Raw genomic sequence first — 15,760 nt, forward strand, 5'->3', positions numbered from 1 at the left:
TCATATTGGTGCTAATCTGTTTTCACCTATGTTGAATTTCTAAGATACAGCTCAACAAAATGATACAGTTTTTCAAGAAATCAAAGTTTCAGAACCAAGAGCTCTAATTTATCTTATACGGTTGTATATGTTTGCACCCTAGTGTATTTAAAATATACAAAGAATATCATCCACAAGTAGATGTATATATTTTAACCCATTAAAAATCATCTCAATTTTATTGACATGAATCAGTTCAGTTCAGTTGCTCAGTCGTGTCTGACTCTTTGCAACCCCATGAACCACAGCACGCCAGGCCTCCCTATCCATCACCAACACCTGGAGTTTACCCAAACTCATGTTCAATGAGTTGGTGATGCCATCCAACCATCTCATCCTCTGTCATCCCCTTCTTCTCCTGCTTTCAATCTTTCCCAACATCAGGGTCTTTTCAAACAAGTCAGCTTTTCGCATCAGGTGGCCAAAATATTGGAGTTTCAGCTTCAACATCAGTCCTTCCAATGAACACCCAGGACTGATTTCCTTTTGGATGGACTGGTTGGATCTCCTTGCAGTCCAAGGGACTCTCAAGAGTCTTCTCCAACACCACAGTTCAAAAGCATCAGTTCTTCTGTGCTCAGCTTTCTTTATCGTCCAACTCTCACATCCATACATGACTACTGGAAAAACCAAAGCCTTGACTAGATGGACCTTTGTGGACAAAGTAATGTCTCTGCTTTTTAATATGCTGTCTAGGTTGGTCATAACTTTCCTTCCAAGGAGTAAGCATCTTTTAATTTCATGGCTGCAATCACTATCTGCAGTGATTTTGGAGCCCCAAAAAATAAAGTCAGCCACTGTTTCCACTGTTTCCCCATCTATTTGCCATGAAGTGATAGGACCGGATGCCGTGATCTTAGTTTTCTGAATGTTAGCTATTCTTTAATACTCTTAATAAGTGTATAGTCTCATTTTAATATATGTCTGTATGCATGAAAATGTTAAATTTTTTTTCTTGTTTTGGTATTCTCCCCAGTTATATAAAGTTCTTTTTAAAAAATACACATATTTATGTGTTTGGCTGAGTTGTTTACAGCCTGCAGAATCTTGGAGCCATGTGGGAGACTGTTGCAGCAGGCAAACTTTAGCTGTGGCGTGTGGGATCTAGTTTTCTAACAAGGGACTGAACCCAGCCCCCTGACTTGGGAGCTTGGACTACCAGGGAAGACCCTATAAAAACTTGTATAAACTTTCTTTACTGTTGTCTCTGTGTATTTGTGTTTTACTAGTTAAATTTTAGTTCACATAAACTGAAGCAAAATTCAAAATCTGTCATTTAAGTAATGGTTGACAAAATATTTGCAAAAAGGTGGAACAACAATGTTGATTTTATATTATTTATGTGGTGCATTCAAGACTCTGTAAAAACTGTTAGAAAGACATATACTACTACTACTACTAAGTCGCTTCCGTCGTGTCCGACTCTGTGCGACCCCATAGATGGCAGCCCACCAGGCTCCCCGTCCCTGGGATTCTCCAGGGAAGAACACTGGAGTGGGTTGTCATTTCCTTCTCCAATGCATGAAAGTGAAAAGTGAAAGTGAAGTCGCTCAGTCGTGTCTGATTCTTGCGACCCCATGGACTGCAGCCCACCAGGCTCCTCTGTCCATGGGATTTTCCAGGCAAGAGTACTGGAGTTGGGGTGCCAGTGCCTTCTCCGAGAAAGACATATAGTATATACTAATTACTTCAAAAGATTATTGCTGCTATGGGTACTATTCTATCAGACCCATCAATTTTGAAAAACACTTAAAATTCAAAGTTAAGTATAAATTCTTACCTTACTAGTCTACTTCTTTGCTATTCAGAATGGTCATTGATGTATCAGAATTTTCAACACTGCTAGTTAAAATAAGCTTGTTAAAAATGTGGCACATTGGCCCCACTCCAGAACTCTTAGATCAGAGCATGCTTTTTAAAACATATTTCCTGTCTCCTTGATAAGGGCCTTCCCCGGTGGCTCAGATGGTGAAGAGTCTGCCTGCAATGTGGGAGACCTGGGTCTGATCCCTTGGTGGGGAAGATTCCCCTGGAGAAGGAAATGGCAACTCACTCCAGTATTCTTGCCTGAAAAATCCCATGGACACAGAAGCCTGGCGTGCTACAGTCCATGGGGTCAGAAAGAATCAGACATGACTGAGTGACTAACATACTTTCCCTGATAGACAGTTTATCCTGTGTCACACGAGTACAACTCTCAAAAATAGATAGGTCAGTGTTGGTGTGATTGTTTTATAATTTCTCTTCCAGATCAGAATAGTTTCTATAGTGGTCTGTGGATCATATCTCATTCTCCTTTCCTGGGTTAGAAATACAGTGGAAAATACGGCTGTATAAAAATTATATTCTTGTGTAACACCAGACATTCTCCTAAATCAAAACCATTTCTCTTGCTGGTTTCATCTTGGGTCACATACATGGCTCATGTCCTTTGTATTTCAGGGACGGCTGACATTCCAGGATGTGGCCATAGACTTCACTCAAGCGGAGTGGGAGTGCCTGGACCTCGGTCAGCGGGAATTATACAGGGACGTGATGTTAGAGAACTACGGGAACCTGGCCTCCTTGGGTGAGGATAACTGCCTTCCAGAATCCCTTAAGTACCTTCAGGGTTTTGGTTCGTTCATTCTAGAATGTCTCCTCGAATTTTCTGCTTTGTCCAGTAGAGGTTCAGATCCCTACTTTCTAGGGGAAAAAGGGTATTTGTGACATTTGAAAGAAAGACTTCATTATGGGTCATTATAATTCTAACCTTCTTCTTCCTTGATGTAATCTGCCTCCTTGTTGTTCAGTCGCTAAATCATGTCCAGCTCTTTGCGATCCCGTGGAATGCAGCAAACCAGGTTTCCCTATCCTTCCTTAACTCCCAGAGTTTGCTCAAATTCATATCCATTGAGTCAATAATGCTATTCAATCATCTCATCCTCTGACGCCCCCTTCTCCTCCTGCCCTCAGTCTTTCCCAGCATCAGGGTCTTTTCCAGTGAGTCGGCTCTTCACATCAGGTGGCCAAATTATTGGAGCTTCAGTTTCAGTCCTTCCAACAAATATTCAGGGTTGATTTCTTTAGGATTGACTGGTGTGATCTCCTTGCTGACCAAGGGACTCTCAAGAGCCTTCTCCAGCACCTCAGTTCAAAGGCATCAATTCTTTGGTGCTCAGCTTTCTCTATGTTCCAAATATCGCATTCATACGTGACTACTGGAAAAACCATAGCTTTGACTAGATGGACCTCTGTTGGCAAAGTGATGTCTCTGCTTTTTAATATGCTGTCTAGGTTTGTCATAGCTTTTCTTCCAAGGGGCAAGCATCTTTTAATTTCATGGCTGCAGTCGCAATCTGCAGTGATTTTGGACCCCCCAAAATAAAGTCTATCACTGTTTCCATTGTTTCCCCATCTACTTGCTATGAAATGATGAAACTGGATGCCATGATCTTAGTTTTCTGAATGTTGAGTTAAACTAACTTTTTAACTCTCCTCTTTCACTTTCATCAAGAGGCTCTTCAGTTTTGCTTCACTTTCTGCCACAGGGGTGGTGTCATCTGCATATCTGAGGTATTGATATTTCTCCCGGCAATCTTGATTCCAGCTTGTGCTTCATCCAGCCCAGCATTTCTCATGAGGTACTCTGCATATAAGTTAAATAAGCAGGGTGGCAATATCCAGCCTGATGTACTACTTTCCCAATGGTACAGTTGTTCCATGTACAGTTCTAACTATTGCTTCTTGACCTCCATATCCTTCATTCTAGGTTAGTGGTAATTCTGTAAGTTCTGTGGTATAAAATAGTGCCACTCTCCTCTTAAAACCGGATTTCTACTACTAGCTTTTGCCTTAGTAGTACTTGAGCATAATATCAGAACCTGATTTTGAGCATTTGTCTTTTAAAGGTGCTTCCAATAAACTACTTGGTAAAATCATTTTTTAAGGTTATTTTAACTTTCTTCCTTGACTTCTCTCTCACCTGAACACATATTGGATTGGAAATTGATGAATATCTGGGAAAACACGTATTCCTTTTTCTGATGAACAGGTCTTGTGATCTCTAAGCCGGACCTGGTCACATTTCTGGAGCAAATGAAGGATCCCTGGGATATACGGAGAATGGAGACGCCAGCCGTGCACCCAGGTATGTGTCTATGGATGGAGCAGAAAAATCCGGTGAGAGGGACAAGCATTGTGGAGGAAGTCATACTTCGTGGTGTGGTTTGAGAAGATCTGCTGTGGAAATGATTTTGGATTAGCCTGGGTTTATTTCTGTCACTGTCATAGAGGGTCATCTCCTGACCCATTCCTGATTCTTTTTATCGTTTATGTATTTTTCTCCAGTGGTTAATTTTCACATTCACAGTGAGAACCAAAATACTTGTCTGGCCTGGGACAACCTGCATGACCTGATAGCTCTTCCATTTGGGGAGGTTTTAGAAAATCTGTGCACATTTCTGAGTAACTGTATTAAGCCCTTTTAGAAGTTCTGATTCTGTCCCTAGTCAGAAGTGTGTGGGTGGAGTTGTGAACAAATTGCCACACTTCTAGGAATACTGGGGACAAATATTTTTTGTTTTCTACCCTATAATTTCCAACCCACTAGAAACTACACACATGACCTTATAAACTTCATACTCAAATTCTTTCTTCACTGCATAAAACATTTTGCTAAAATGAGAAAATGCAAACCTGAATTTTACTTTAAAGTTCCTCTTTTTTTAATATGAACTAACATTAAATGTGTTAAGTATATTTACCCCAATTCCTTAATGGTAAAATACTTGAATATATTTATTTAACTCATAGAGTTTTAAAATATATTCTTGGCATGAGAATTTAAGACATTTCCCTCCGTGCTTTTTTCTGATTGTTCTTCACTATTAAGCTTATAGATTATATAAAGGAATCTTTAAAAAGAAATTTTTCTCTTCCAATAATGCCATTTTGCAAAGTTATGTTAGTTTGCTGTACAGAAAGAATAAGTGATACATATACACATTTCCCTCCTTGATTAGATTTCCTTCCCATTTAGGTGACCACTGAGCATTGAATAGAGTTCCCTATGTTCTCACCATATTTTTCAAGTCTCACTTCTTATTTTATTTCTCAAGAACTCTTACCTTCTTAAATCTATCTTGTTTGTTATGAAACATCCCAGGACTTTATTGTTTATGCCATCTATTTCTGATTAGTTCTAGGTCAATATCATTTACGATTTTAGATTCTATTAGAACATGCTCAGATAACAACATGAGTGGTAAGAAGTGGGTTAAATAATTAGTAGGCATTAGTATTTGTGGAGAAGGAAATAGCAACCCACTCCAGTGTTCTTGCCTGGAGAATCCCAGGGATGGGGGAGCCTGGTGGGCTGTCGTCTCTGGGGTTGCACAGAGTCAGACATGACTGAAGCAACTTAGCAGCAGCAGCAGCAGTATTTGTGAAAATGTTTTGTTTGTAAATTTGATTACTTAAAGGTAAAATTAATCATTACATTGCCCAACTGCTCTTCATTTAGCTGTTCCTGTAGGTTTTTGTCTTGACTTCTCCTCTACACCATACTCCTTTGTCATCTCATTTTGTCCAGTGTTCTGTGTTTGTGGTCTCTGTTCTGCAGGCTGCACATCCTAGTTCCTCTTGCTCTGGTGTCTGCCCTCTGGTGGGTGAGGTGGTCCAGAGACTTGTGCCCTTATCCCCTTGATAGGGAGTTGATTGTTATTATTGTGACCAGAGCCTGTCTGAATATTGAGGGGAGCTTCGTCTTTCCTCTGTGGCTGTCACTGCCCTGTCAGGGGTGGGGTCTGCTTCCTGATTAGTGGAGTAGAGTCCCCAGATCTACTTAGCTGTGTTTCTGATCTATGGTGCTTCTGACCCAGTGGGACTGGAGCACACCCACTGGGAGAGAAGCCACTGAGGATTGCTCCTCGGGGGATGTTCACCTCGGAGCATGCTCTGTGGGTCATCATCCATGTGTTGTGCGAGCTCTCATGTGACCCTGTGTTGGCATTGATCTTGGCCCCACCTGAACCATGGGCATGATGGCACTTGACCGTGGTGTCTCTCAGATGTTGTTTTCACCAGGTCACCAGCATAGATCCACTGTAGTCTCATGTCCCAGGTGTACATTCATTGTGGAGCTGGACCCCCTGCAGTGCTATGGAGGCAATTTAGATGCAACCTGGTCCAACCGCCTCATGGGAATGCCTACAAAGTCTACAATTGCTAAAGCCAGACTGGTCTTGACTGCCAGAGCCTCGTTTCCATCCAGATGTTCCGTCGGAGCTGAGTTTACAAAGGCAGTTGTGGGGTGTAACACCATGGTTTGTACAGCTGCAAGGAGAGATCTCAGCTTTTCTTTCTTAGTGGTAGGGCCTGGGGGCTCAGCTGTGGTTTCAGTGCCATCTGTACATTGGGACAACCCACAGGCGTGTGGTCTGAAGGTGCCCCTGGAGCCCACTGGGGAGGGGGCTGGGGAGGAGGAAGCAGCTGTGGGGGTCGTGAGATCACCCACCTAGGTGGGAGCCATTCCTAGTATCTGGAGAGGCAGGGACAGGCACAGGGGCAGAGAGGCTGCAGTGGGGTTCTTCCCTTTGGGCATCACTCAACAACGCTGCTCTGCTTCTCTGGTGGTTCAGGCTTCCTCCACAAGCATCCCGTTTGCAGAGCTCCTCCCTCCCTCCTGTCCCCTCAGGATGTCTCCTCACAGCCAACCGCAGTCCTCTGCCTGGGTCTGCTCTCCAAACCCCACATTCCAGAACCCAGCCCTTGTGTGCAGCGGTGGACACCCTCTCAGGCTGCGTGGGCAGGGCTGGGCTCAGCAGCCTGTGTACAGGTCTCACTCTGTCCTGCACACTGGTTGCAGCATTCTCTTCCCACAGAGAATGAGTCTCTCCTTCTGTCCCAACTGGGCTTCCCCCAGTGAGGGGCTTCCCTGGATGGGGAGACCTCTCCTCTCTTCAGTCCCCCCAGGGTTTTGCGGGTCCCATCCCGCTTCTTTTCCTCTTCCTTTTCCTCCCTCATTCTTTTGTCCTACCTGGCTCAGCAGGAATCTTTCTTATCCTTTCAGGTGTCCAAGTTCCTCTGCCCATGTTCTGCAGGGCTCTGTGAGAATTTTTCCACTTCAAGATGTATTCTTGATGCTTTTGTGGAGAGAGATGAACTCCACGTCTTCCGAATCCTCTGCCATCTTGACTTCTTCTATCTCGGTTTTAGGCTTAATCTAGCCAGTGTATGCTAATTGTATGTAAATTGTAAACCATATTCCCCGAGAATAGTAAGTAGAATAACTTATTATTTGGTATCTTTCAGCTGTGTCTTCTCACGACACCCAGGGTTTGAGGACCCAAAAGCCAGGCTTAGAAGATTTATTCCCAACAGCAAAGCTAGGAATATATGAAAGATTTCACCTTGGAAATTTACATTTAACCAAAGACTGGGAATATATGAGGGCACATAAAGAACAGAGAGCATGTTATGATAGACAAAACCAAATTGGTACAGATTCCCATAATGTAAACATTACCGCCAAAAGAAATCAAGGATGTGAATCAAATAGGGAAAAACCAATCTCAGATGACCAATTTCGGTCATCACCATCCGCAGATGAGTGTATATTTGTCAGCAAAGACCCACATCATCTCTTGAAACATACACGTTCTCTGAAGGGAAAGGTGGAAAATCTGGAAAGTCATCTAGTATCTACTGCAAATACTCATTCAAACAACTCTGAGCATAGGTGTCTATTAAATATACATTCAAACATATCTGGAAACCAGAAACTTGAAAATGAGGGGAGAAATTCCCAATATAATCATTTTGAGGGATCCTTTAACAAGGGTTTATTGTTCTTCAACCAACAACTATTTTCTCCTTGTTCCAAAATCTGTAATGTGGATAATAATGGGAGAGACCGTATTCAACCATCATTGTTCAATACATATGGAGGTATAATTAGTGTGGAACAACTTTACAAGCGTAACAACATGAGTAATGCCTTAAGCAGGAGCTCTACCCCCAATAATTACAAGAGTATACATGATGGAATGAGAAGCTCTTCATGCAGTGAAACTGGGCATAATGTTGACCAAGACTCATATCTCATGAAACAACAGGGACATCAATTTTCAGACAATTCTAAACATAATAAGTATAAGAATATATTTTGTCAAAGCTCAAATCTCACTATTAATACGTATAAGAGTATTGATATTGGAGAGAAGACTTATAATTGTTATGATTATGCTAAAGCTTTTAACCAATCTTCAAAAGTTATTCAACAGCAGAATATTCAGACTAAGCAGAAACATTACAAGTGTAATACATGTGGGAAAGTCTTTAGTAATTCATCAAATCTAAGTAGACATAGGAAAATTCATACAGGAAGGAAATGTTTCAAATGTACAGCATGCGGCAAAGCCTTTAATCAGAGTTCATATTTAACTGAACATCAGCGAATCCATGCTGGGGAGAAACCATACAAATGTACAGAATGTGGCAAAACCTTTATCTATTGTTCACGTGTTACTCAACATCAGCGAATTCATACTGGGGAGAGACCTTATAAATGTACAGCATGTGGTAAGGCTTTTACGCAGAGTTCAACTTTAACTGAACATCAACGAATCCATACTGGGGAGAGACCTTATAAATGTACAGAATGTGGCAAAGCCTTTAGCTGGCGTCTGAGTCTTACTGTACATCAGCGAACTCATACTGGGGAGAAACCATACAAATGTAAAGAATGTGGCAAAGCCTTTATCTGTTGTTCACATCTTACTCGACATCAACGAATCCATACTGGGGAGAGACCTTATAAATGTACAGACTGTGGCAAAGCCTTTACCCGTTATTCACTTCTTACTCAGCATCAACGAATCCATACTGGGGAGAGACTTTATAAATGTACAGAATGTGGCAAAGCCTTTACCCGTTATTCACTTCTTACTCAGCATCAACGAATCCATACTGGGGAGAGACCTTATAAATGTACAGAATGTGGCAAAGCCTTTACCCGTTATTCACTTCTTACTCAGCATCAATGAATCCATACTGGGGAGAGACCTTATAAATGTACAGACTGTGGCAAAGCCTTTACCCGTTATTCACTTCTTTCTCAGCATCAGCGAATTCATACTGGGGAGAAACCATACAAATGTAAAGACTGTGGCAAAGCCTTTATCCGTTGTTCACATCTTACTCGACATCAACGAATCCATACTGGGGAGAGTCTTTATAAATGTACAGACTGTGGCAAAGCCTTTTCCCGGAGTTCAGGTCTTTCTCAACATCAGAGAATTCATACTGCAGGGAAATCTCAGAAATGTAAGGAAACTGGCAAAGGATTTCATCACAGCCATCACCTCACTCACCATCAGAGAATACATACTGCAGAGAAACCCTAGAAATGAATCAGTGATAAAAAAAAGGTTGGTCCTAAATATACAATTTTGAAAAAACGAGTGTTTACTTTGGAAAGATACATGAATGAAATACAAAAATGTAGACAAGTGTTTAATCAAACAGCAAAAGGAAATCAATGCCAGAGAATTCATACTAGAAAGCATTTCATTAGTACCACTTTTGTTGAATTACTCTAAACAGAAACACTGTAGCAAGTATGCCATAATTAACACACGTACAAAATTGATATGTTAGTATGGATCACAAGATGAAGGGGTGGATATTTGCAGAGGTATAATTATTATTCATGTATCCTTGTTTATATTAATGTCATTTGAGATCATTAAGGAACCCAAACGAATGTAATTCAACTCTCAAGTTACTATGCTGTGATTTGTTTCTACTGTATATATGAACTTCTGTTTCTGATGGTTGTTGCCTCAATTGTAAGAGAAGCCCTTCTATATGAGGTGGGAATCATTTATATTTATTCTCCAGTTTATAAGATTAACAACACAGTAATGTTATATGCACACCAAACCTCTAAATGGAGGTATTTGTCACTGATGTCAAACATCTGTGTTGTCACCATGATGTAAGTGTTCAGGGAATAATTCAAAGTAAGACGGAAGTTTGCTCTAAGTTTTCAGTAATTATGTCACTTGCTTTTTAAGCATAAAACAAGGGTTGTTCATTAAAATCTAAGGTATTTTCATAACATCAACATAGAAAAATCATGCATATTACCTGGCAGGCTTGAAGCAAGGACACCTTCTCTGCTACCTGATGTGAGTATAGAAAACTCTTTCTGGAAAAGTCATATTAGTATAATAAATGTCCATCCATATTTACTAAATTAGCCTCCATTTTGTAAGCGATATAAATCACATTCACAGATCATTTCATCAGAGAAACAGGAAAGTTTTTAGAAGCTTGTAATCTGTCTTTTAATCAAGGATCAAACAACAGTTGTAAAAGGTTTTATTCCATCTGTGTAAAATTAATGTATGTTAATTAATAAAAGTGAATGGTTTTTTAGTGTTACAGTTGATGTGGAATGAATGAAGGGTGAACGCACCACCAGCATTAACCTCTCCCACCTATTTAAGGTTGCAGGAAAGATAACGTTACAATAAACTATCTGTAGCACAGGGGCATGGCATCTGTAGAAATTAGTCCCTTACTGGCGTGAAACTCTCATAAGTTCATATATTTCCCACCATTTCTATGTTGTATCTCCTCTCCCATTTTGAAACTACTCGGACATTGTGATGGTTCTAATAAGAAGGACCATACAGAGTACTGTTGAGAGCCTCCCTGACTGCTCCGTGCTGTTGCTGCCTCAGCGTCTGTCTGGGGACCAGGCAGCCTGCAGGTCCTTGAACTCACACCAGCCAGTCCTGTGAGCACCTTCACTAGATGACCCCCTTCCTTGAGATCAGCAGTCTTGGGGAACCCCAGGGTCTACTGCACAGGCCCCCCTTCAATGACACCCTTAGAGCTCACCAGAATCCTGCTCCTCTTGGTTTGAATGGACCCATCCACGCTCAGCCTGGGGAGCCCACAGCACTTCACCCAGGGTCCTTTATAAAGGCCTGAACCCCAAGTACTGGAGCTTTCTCTGCCTGGTTCTAGCCTTGACCTTCCTCAGGGGCCCTCAAGGCTTCCTGTGAATTCTCTCAGGACCTAGAGTCAGAAACTCACCTGCTTCAATTGTCCTTTGTTCTTCTGTTAGCTAAAGCTTTTCAAGGGCTCATTTAAGCAAATGTAAATTTAACAAAGTCACAAAAAGAATAATTAAAAGCCATGATAGTAAAGTTCTGAACCAAGATTTATAAAATCTTACCCTGTATAGTTCTTAGCACATGTTTCTTGTCTAGGCTTAAAGGAACTGTTTTCTCATGGCCTTGGCATACTTTGAATGCAATATATAAATATCTGAAGATATATACAGAATATAATTTGTATAACGCATATTTAATTACAATATATAAATATCTAAAGGTATACACGTTAGCAGTGAGAAAACCAAGAAGGAATATGTGAGTGTATGTGTATTCGTACACATTTAACTTCGAGAATTTAGAAATGCTAGATCCAAACTGGTCGTTTTAGAATTGCAGAGGATTTACTAAAAACTGCAAAACTTGTCAGTTTGTCAATTAATCTGTTTTGTCTACTGTTCATGGAATTCATTTCCTTGAATGTCAGGAGGTTCCGTTTTTTTTTTTTTATTAAATTTTTTTTAAATTTTTTAAAATGTTTATTTTTTTATTTTTTTTCTAATTTTATTTTATTTTTAAACTTTACATAATTGTATTAGTTTTGCCAAACATCAAAATAAATCCGCCACAGGTATACCTGTGTTCCCCATCCTGAACCCTCCTCCCTCCTCCCTCCCCATACCATCCCTCTGGGTCGTCCCAGTGTACTAGCCCCAAGCATCCAGTATCGTGCATCGAACCTGGACTGGCATCTCGTTTCTTACATGATATTTTACATGTTTCAATGCCATTCTCCCAAATCTTCCCACCCTCTCCCTCTCCCACAGAGTCCATAAGACTGTTCTATACATCAGTGTCTCTTTTGCTGTCTCGTACACCGGGTTATTGTTACCATCTTTCTAAATTCCATATATATGCGTTAGTATACTGTATTTATGTTTTTCCTTCTGGCTTACTTCACTCTGTATAATAGGCTCCAGTTTCATCCACCTCATTAGAACTGATTCAAATGTATTCTTTTTAATGGCTGAGTAATACTCCATTGTGTATATGTACCATGGCTTTCTTATCCATTCATCTGCCGATGGAGGAGGTTCCGTTTTTTAAGGAACTTCCACACTGTCCTCCCGCGTGACCGCACCAGTTTACATTCCCTCCAGCCATGTAGGAGGTTCCCTGATCTCCAGGCCTCTTCAGCATTTATGATACTATTAGTGGGCTCTTTGCTAATTGTTATTCTGACTGGCATGAGGTGATGCACCATTGTAGCTTTGTTTGCATTTCCTATTGTTTCACGCTGGTGAGCATCTTTCATTTGCCTCTTGCCCTCTAAAAGAGTGAGCTGCCCCACCCAGTTGTGGCGCACAGGCTTAGTTGCCCCAAAGCATGTGGAGTATTCCTGGACCAGGGATCCAGCCCATGGCCCCTGCACTGTCAGATGGACTCTCCACCACTGGGTGGCCAGTCTGTTTAGCCTTTTCTCCTTTTGACATGCATATATATTTTTCATTGGCATATAATTGCTTTACAATGTTGTGTTAGTGTCTGCTGTAGGACATCATCAAGCAGCCGTAAGTATACATAAATCTGCTCCCTCTTGAACGTCCCTCCTGTGATCTCCATTTCACCCTTCTGGTCAGCACAGAGCACCAAGCTGAGCTCCCTGTGCTATACAGCAGCTTCCCACTAGCTAACCTGTTTTAACCATCAGTTCAGTTCACTTCACTTGCTCAGTCACGTCCAAGCCTTTGCGACCCCATGGACTGCAGCACACTAGGCCTCCCTGTCCATCATCAACTCGCAGAGTTTGTCAAACTCATGTCCATTGAGTCAGTGATGCCATCCAACCATCTCATCCTCTGTCGTCCCCTTCTCCCCACTTCAATCATTCCCAGCATCAGGGGCTTTTCAAATGAGTCAGCTCTTCACATCAGGTCGCCAAAGTACTGGAGTTTCAGCTTCAGCATCAGTCCTTCCAATGAACACCCAGGACTGATCTCCCTTAGGATGGACCGGCTGGATCTCCGTGCAGTCCAAGGGCCTCGCAAGAGTCTTCTCCAGCATTTCAGCCATGGTGGTGTATGTGTGTCAGTGGGGCTCTTTCAGTTTGTCCCCTTCTTCTCTTGCCATGTCCACACACCTGTTCTCTATATTTGTGCAAATATTGTCTTCACAGATATTTATGGAATCTAAAAAAATGGTGTTGATGAACTTATTTACTGAGCAGGAATATAGGCGCAGAGGTAGTTCTTAAGCTTTTGGATGTTAAGCTTTCAAGGCATAAAATACATGGACAATCATTCCATGCATTTTACTAAGTGAAAGAAGCCCATTCAAAAATGCTACAAAAAGTAGGAAGTTTACAAGATGACATTTTGGCATAGGTAAATGTCCATATGTGCTCAGTTGCGTCTGAGTCTTTGTGACCCCAGGGGCTGTAGCCTGCCAGGCTCCTCTCTCCATAGATTTCCCAGGAAAGGATACTGGAATGGGTTTCCATTTCTTCCTCCAGGGGATCTTCCTGACCCAAGTATCACCTGGAGGTCCTGCATCAGCAGGCAGATTTCTTCCCACTCAATCACCTAGGAATCTAGTAGGAAATATAGAAGAGATTAAAAAGGTCTGTGGTTGCCATGGGTTTCAAAGGAGGGACTATGAATATCCTAAGTCTAGAGAACTTTCAGGACCTTGAAATAATTTGTGTTAAACTGTTGTGATGGACACATGTTATTATACATTTAACCAGAGGTATGGAGTGCACATCCCTAAAAGAGAAACATAAGGGTAAACTAAAGAGTTTATCTATTTACTGTCCATGTAGATTCATCAGTGGTAACAAATGCTCACTCTGGTGGGGAAAGGTAAGTAGGGAAATTGTCCACGTGTTGGGACAAGAGGTATATGGGAAACGTCTATACCTTATTCTCAATTCTGCTGTGAAACTAAATCTTCTACCAAGTTGGTACTGGTGCATGCACACTGAATATTTTTTAGAATATATAATATTAGAAAGATGGACATGCTCCTATCTTTAATTTTTCCTTAGTCATTATACTTTAAAGATGTGAGAAAATAGAGTTCTCTAAATGGAGCAGACAACAAACTGTAGCAATTGATTCATAAAACCTAGAAAAACACACACAGGAAGTAGAACAACAACGTTCTCACGGCTAAATTCATGTGTAATGTAACTTATGACAACACCGATCATTATTTCCTTGGTTGGTCATCAGATAGCATTTAGGGCATCATTTTCAAAGGCATTTGTCTCTGCCCATACACACTGTTAACCTAGCGTGTCCTGCTCAGTTCAGTTCAGTTCAGCTGCTCAGTCCTGTCCCACCTTTTGCGACCCCATGGACTGCAGCTCGCCAGGCCTCCGGCTGCCTCTGGTTTATTTTCAAAGAAAGCCTTGATGGAAACACCTCTAGGCTCCTGATCTCTTAAGTTGGAGGTGCCACACCTGCAGAGAGGTGGTCACAATGCAAATCATTTTGTGAAAACCTGTGTCCCCAGGCTGCAGAGGGGGGTAAAAAAACTAAGGACGCGGGAGATCTGTGGGAAGAATTCTGCAAGTAAAGCCTGGCAGGAACCCAAGACCCCCAGGTGATTCCCACCAAACACTCACCGCTCCCCTCCCCTCCCCTAAGGGCACAGACCATTGGACCACCACACCCAACCTAGAAAGAGCCCCCCCCCAGGGAATCAGGTTGACCTTTGCTTCTGGAAGTTCCCGCCCTAAATCCTCCCTTCCTGTGGTCCAAATGTGAGGTTTCCCTCAGGGCTCCTGAATGCGGGTCTTCCTCTCGAATTTCTTCAAAACCCTCATAGGCTGGGTCAGGTAGCCCAGAAGTAGGGTCCATTGTCTCTCGGGAATTGTTCTGCGGCCTGCTCTCTGTAATGCAAAAAGGAAGGACAGGAACTAGCCAGCAAGATCTGCAAATAGAGTGGAGCACCCGGATGTGATTAGCATATCAGGTTAGTCTTGATTACCCACTACAGCTCAGGAACACAGAAAGTCAGAAAAGAGCTCAGAAAAGGGTGAGAGAAACAAGAAAACCCTTTCTTCTTTTTCACTGCAGCAGTTGCAGGTTAAACGGCTATATGGATGCCTTTGAAGGTATTTTCTCAACATGCAGATGTGAGTTTGAGACGTAATATCCCCACAGAAGACGCAGAGCAGGAGGAAGAAGAGGAGGAAATGGCAGCTTCTCAGGTAATTGTCGTGTCCCGGGTCTGGGGCTGTGTCTGCTTTTCCTCCTGAAATGCCTGAACTGAGAATCTGCAAACCTTTAGTTCTCTGCTTCTAATTTTTCTGCCTGGAGTGCTTGTTATCATCTTATTCCGCCCCCCCCCCCCTTTTTTTAATAGTGAAAACCAGCTCTTCAGGTTTCGTCTCCCTCGTGTTCCAGAGCCTTTTCTCCATTGTTTGTATCCTGGCTTTCTATAGAGCATGATGAATTCTCAACATGAAATAGTGACTTTCAATGTTGAATACGTTCCCTTTGTGAGCGATCAACATGGGGAGGCACCGGTACCAGAGATTCCCATTGGGATGTGGTTCGGTGTTGGGATCTTAGGGAAGTCGGGGAAATGCCGTCATGAATTTTCAT

General features: G+C 42.0%; 1 protein-coding gene across 1 annotated transcript; it reads left to right on the plus strand.

The window, feature by feature from the left end:
• Positions 1-2,494: 2,494 nt before the first annotated feature.
• LOC133229604 (zinc finger protein 501-like) lies at positions 2,495-9,425 on the plus strand. Its single transcript, XM_061386157.1, is given in 3 exon segments — positions 2,495-2,608; positions 4,073-4,174; positions 8,239-9,425. Coding segments are annotated over 3 exon segments (1,323 nt in total). The 5' UTR covers positions 2,495-2,574.
• Positions 9,426-15,760: the final 6,335 nt, after the last annotated feature.

This window comes from Bos javanicus, chromosome 18, assembly GCF_032452875.1.
Source record: "Bos javanicus breed banteng chromosome 18, ARS-OSU_banteng_1.0, whole genome shotgun sequence".
Lineage (NCBI taxonomy): Eukaryota > Metazoa > Chordata > Mammalia > Artiodactyla > Bovidae > Bos > Bos javanicus.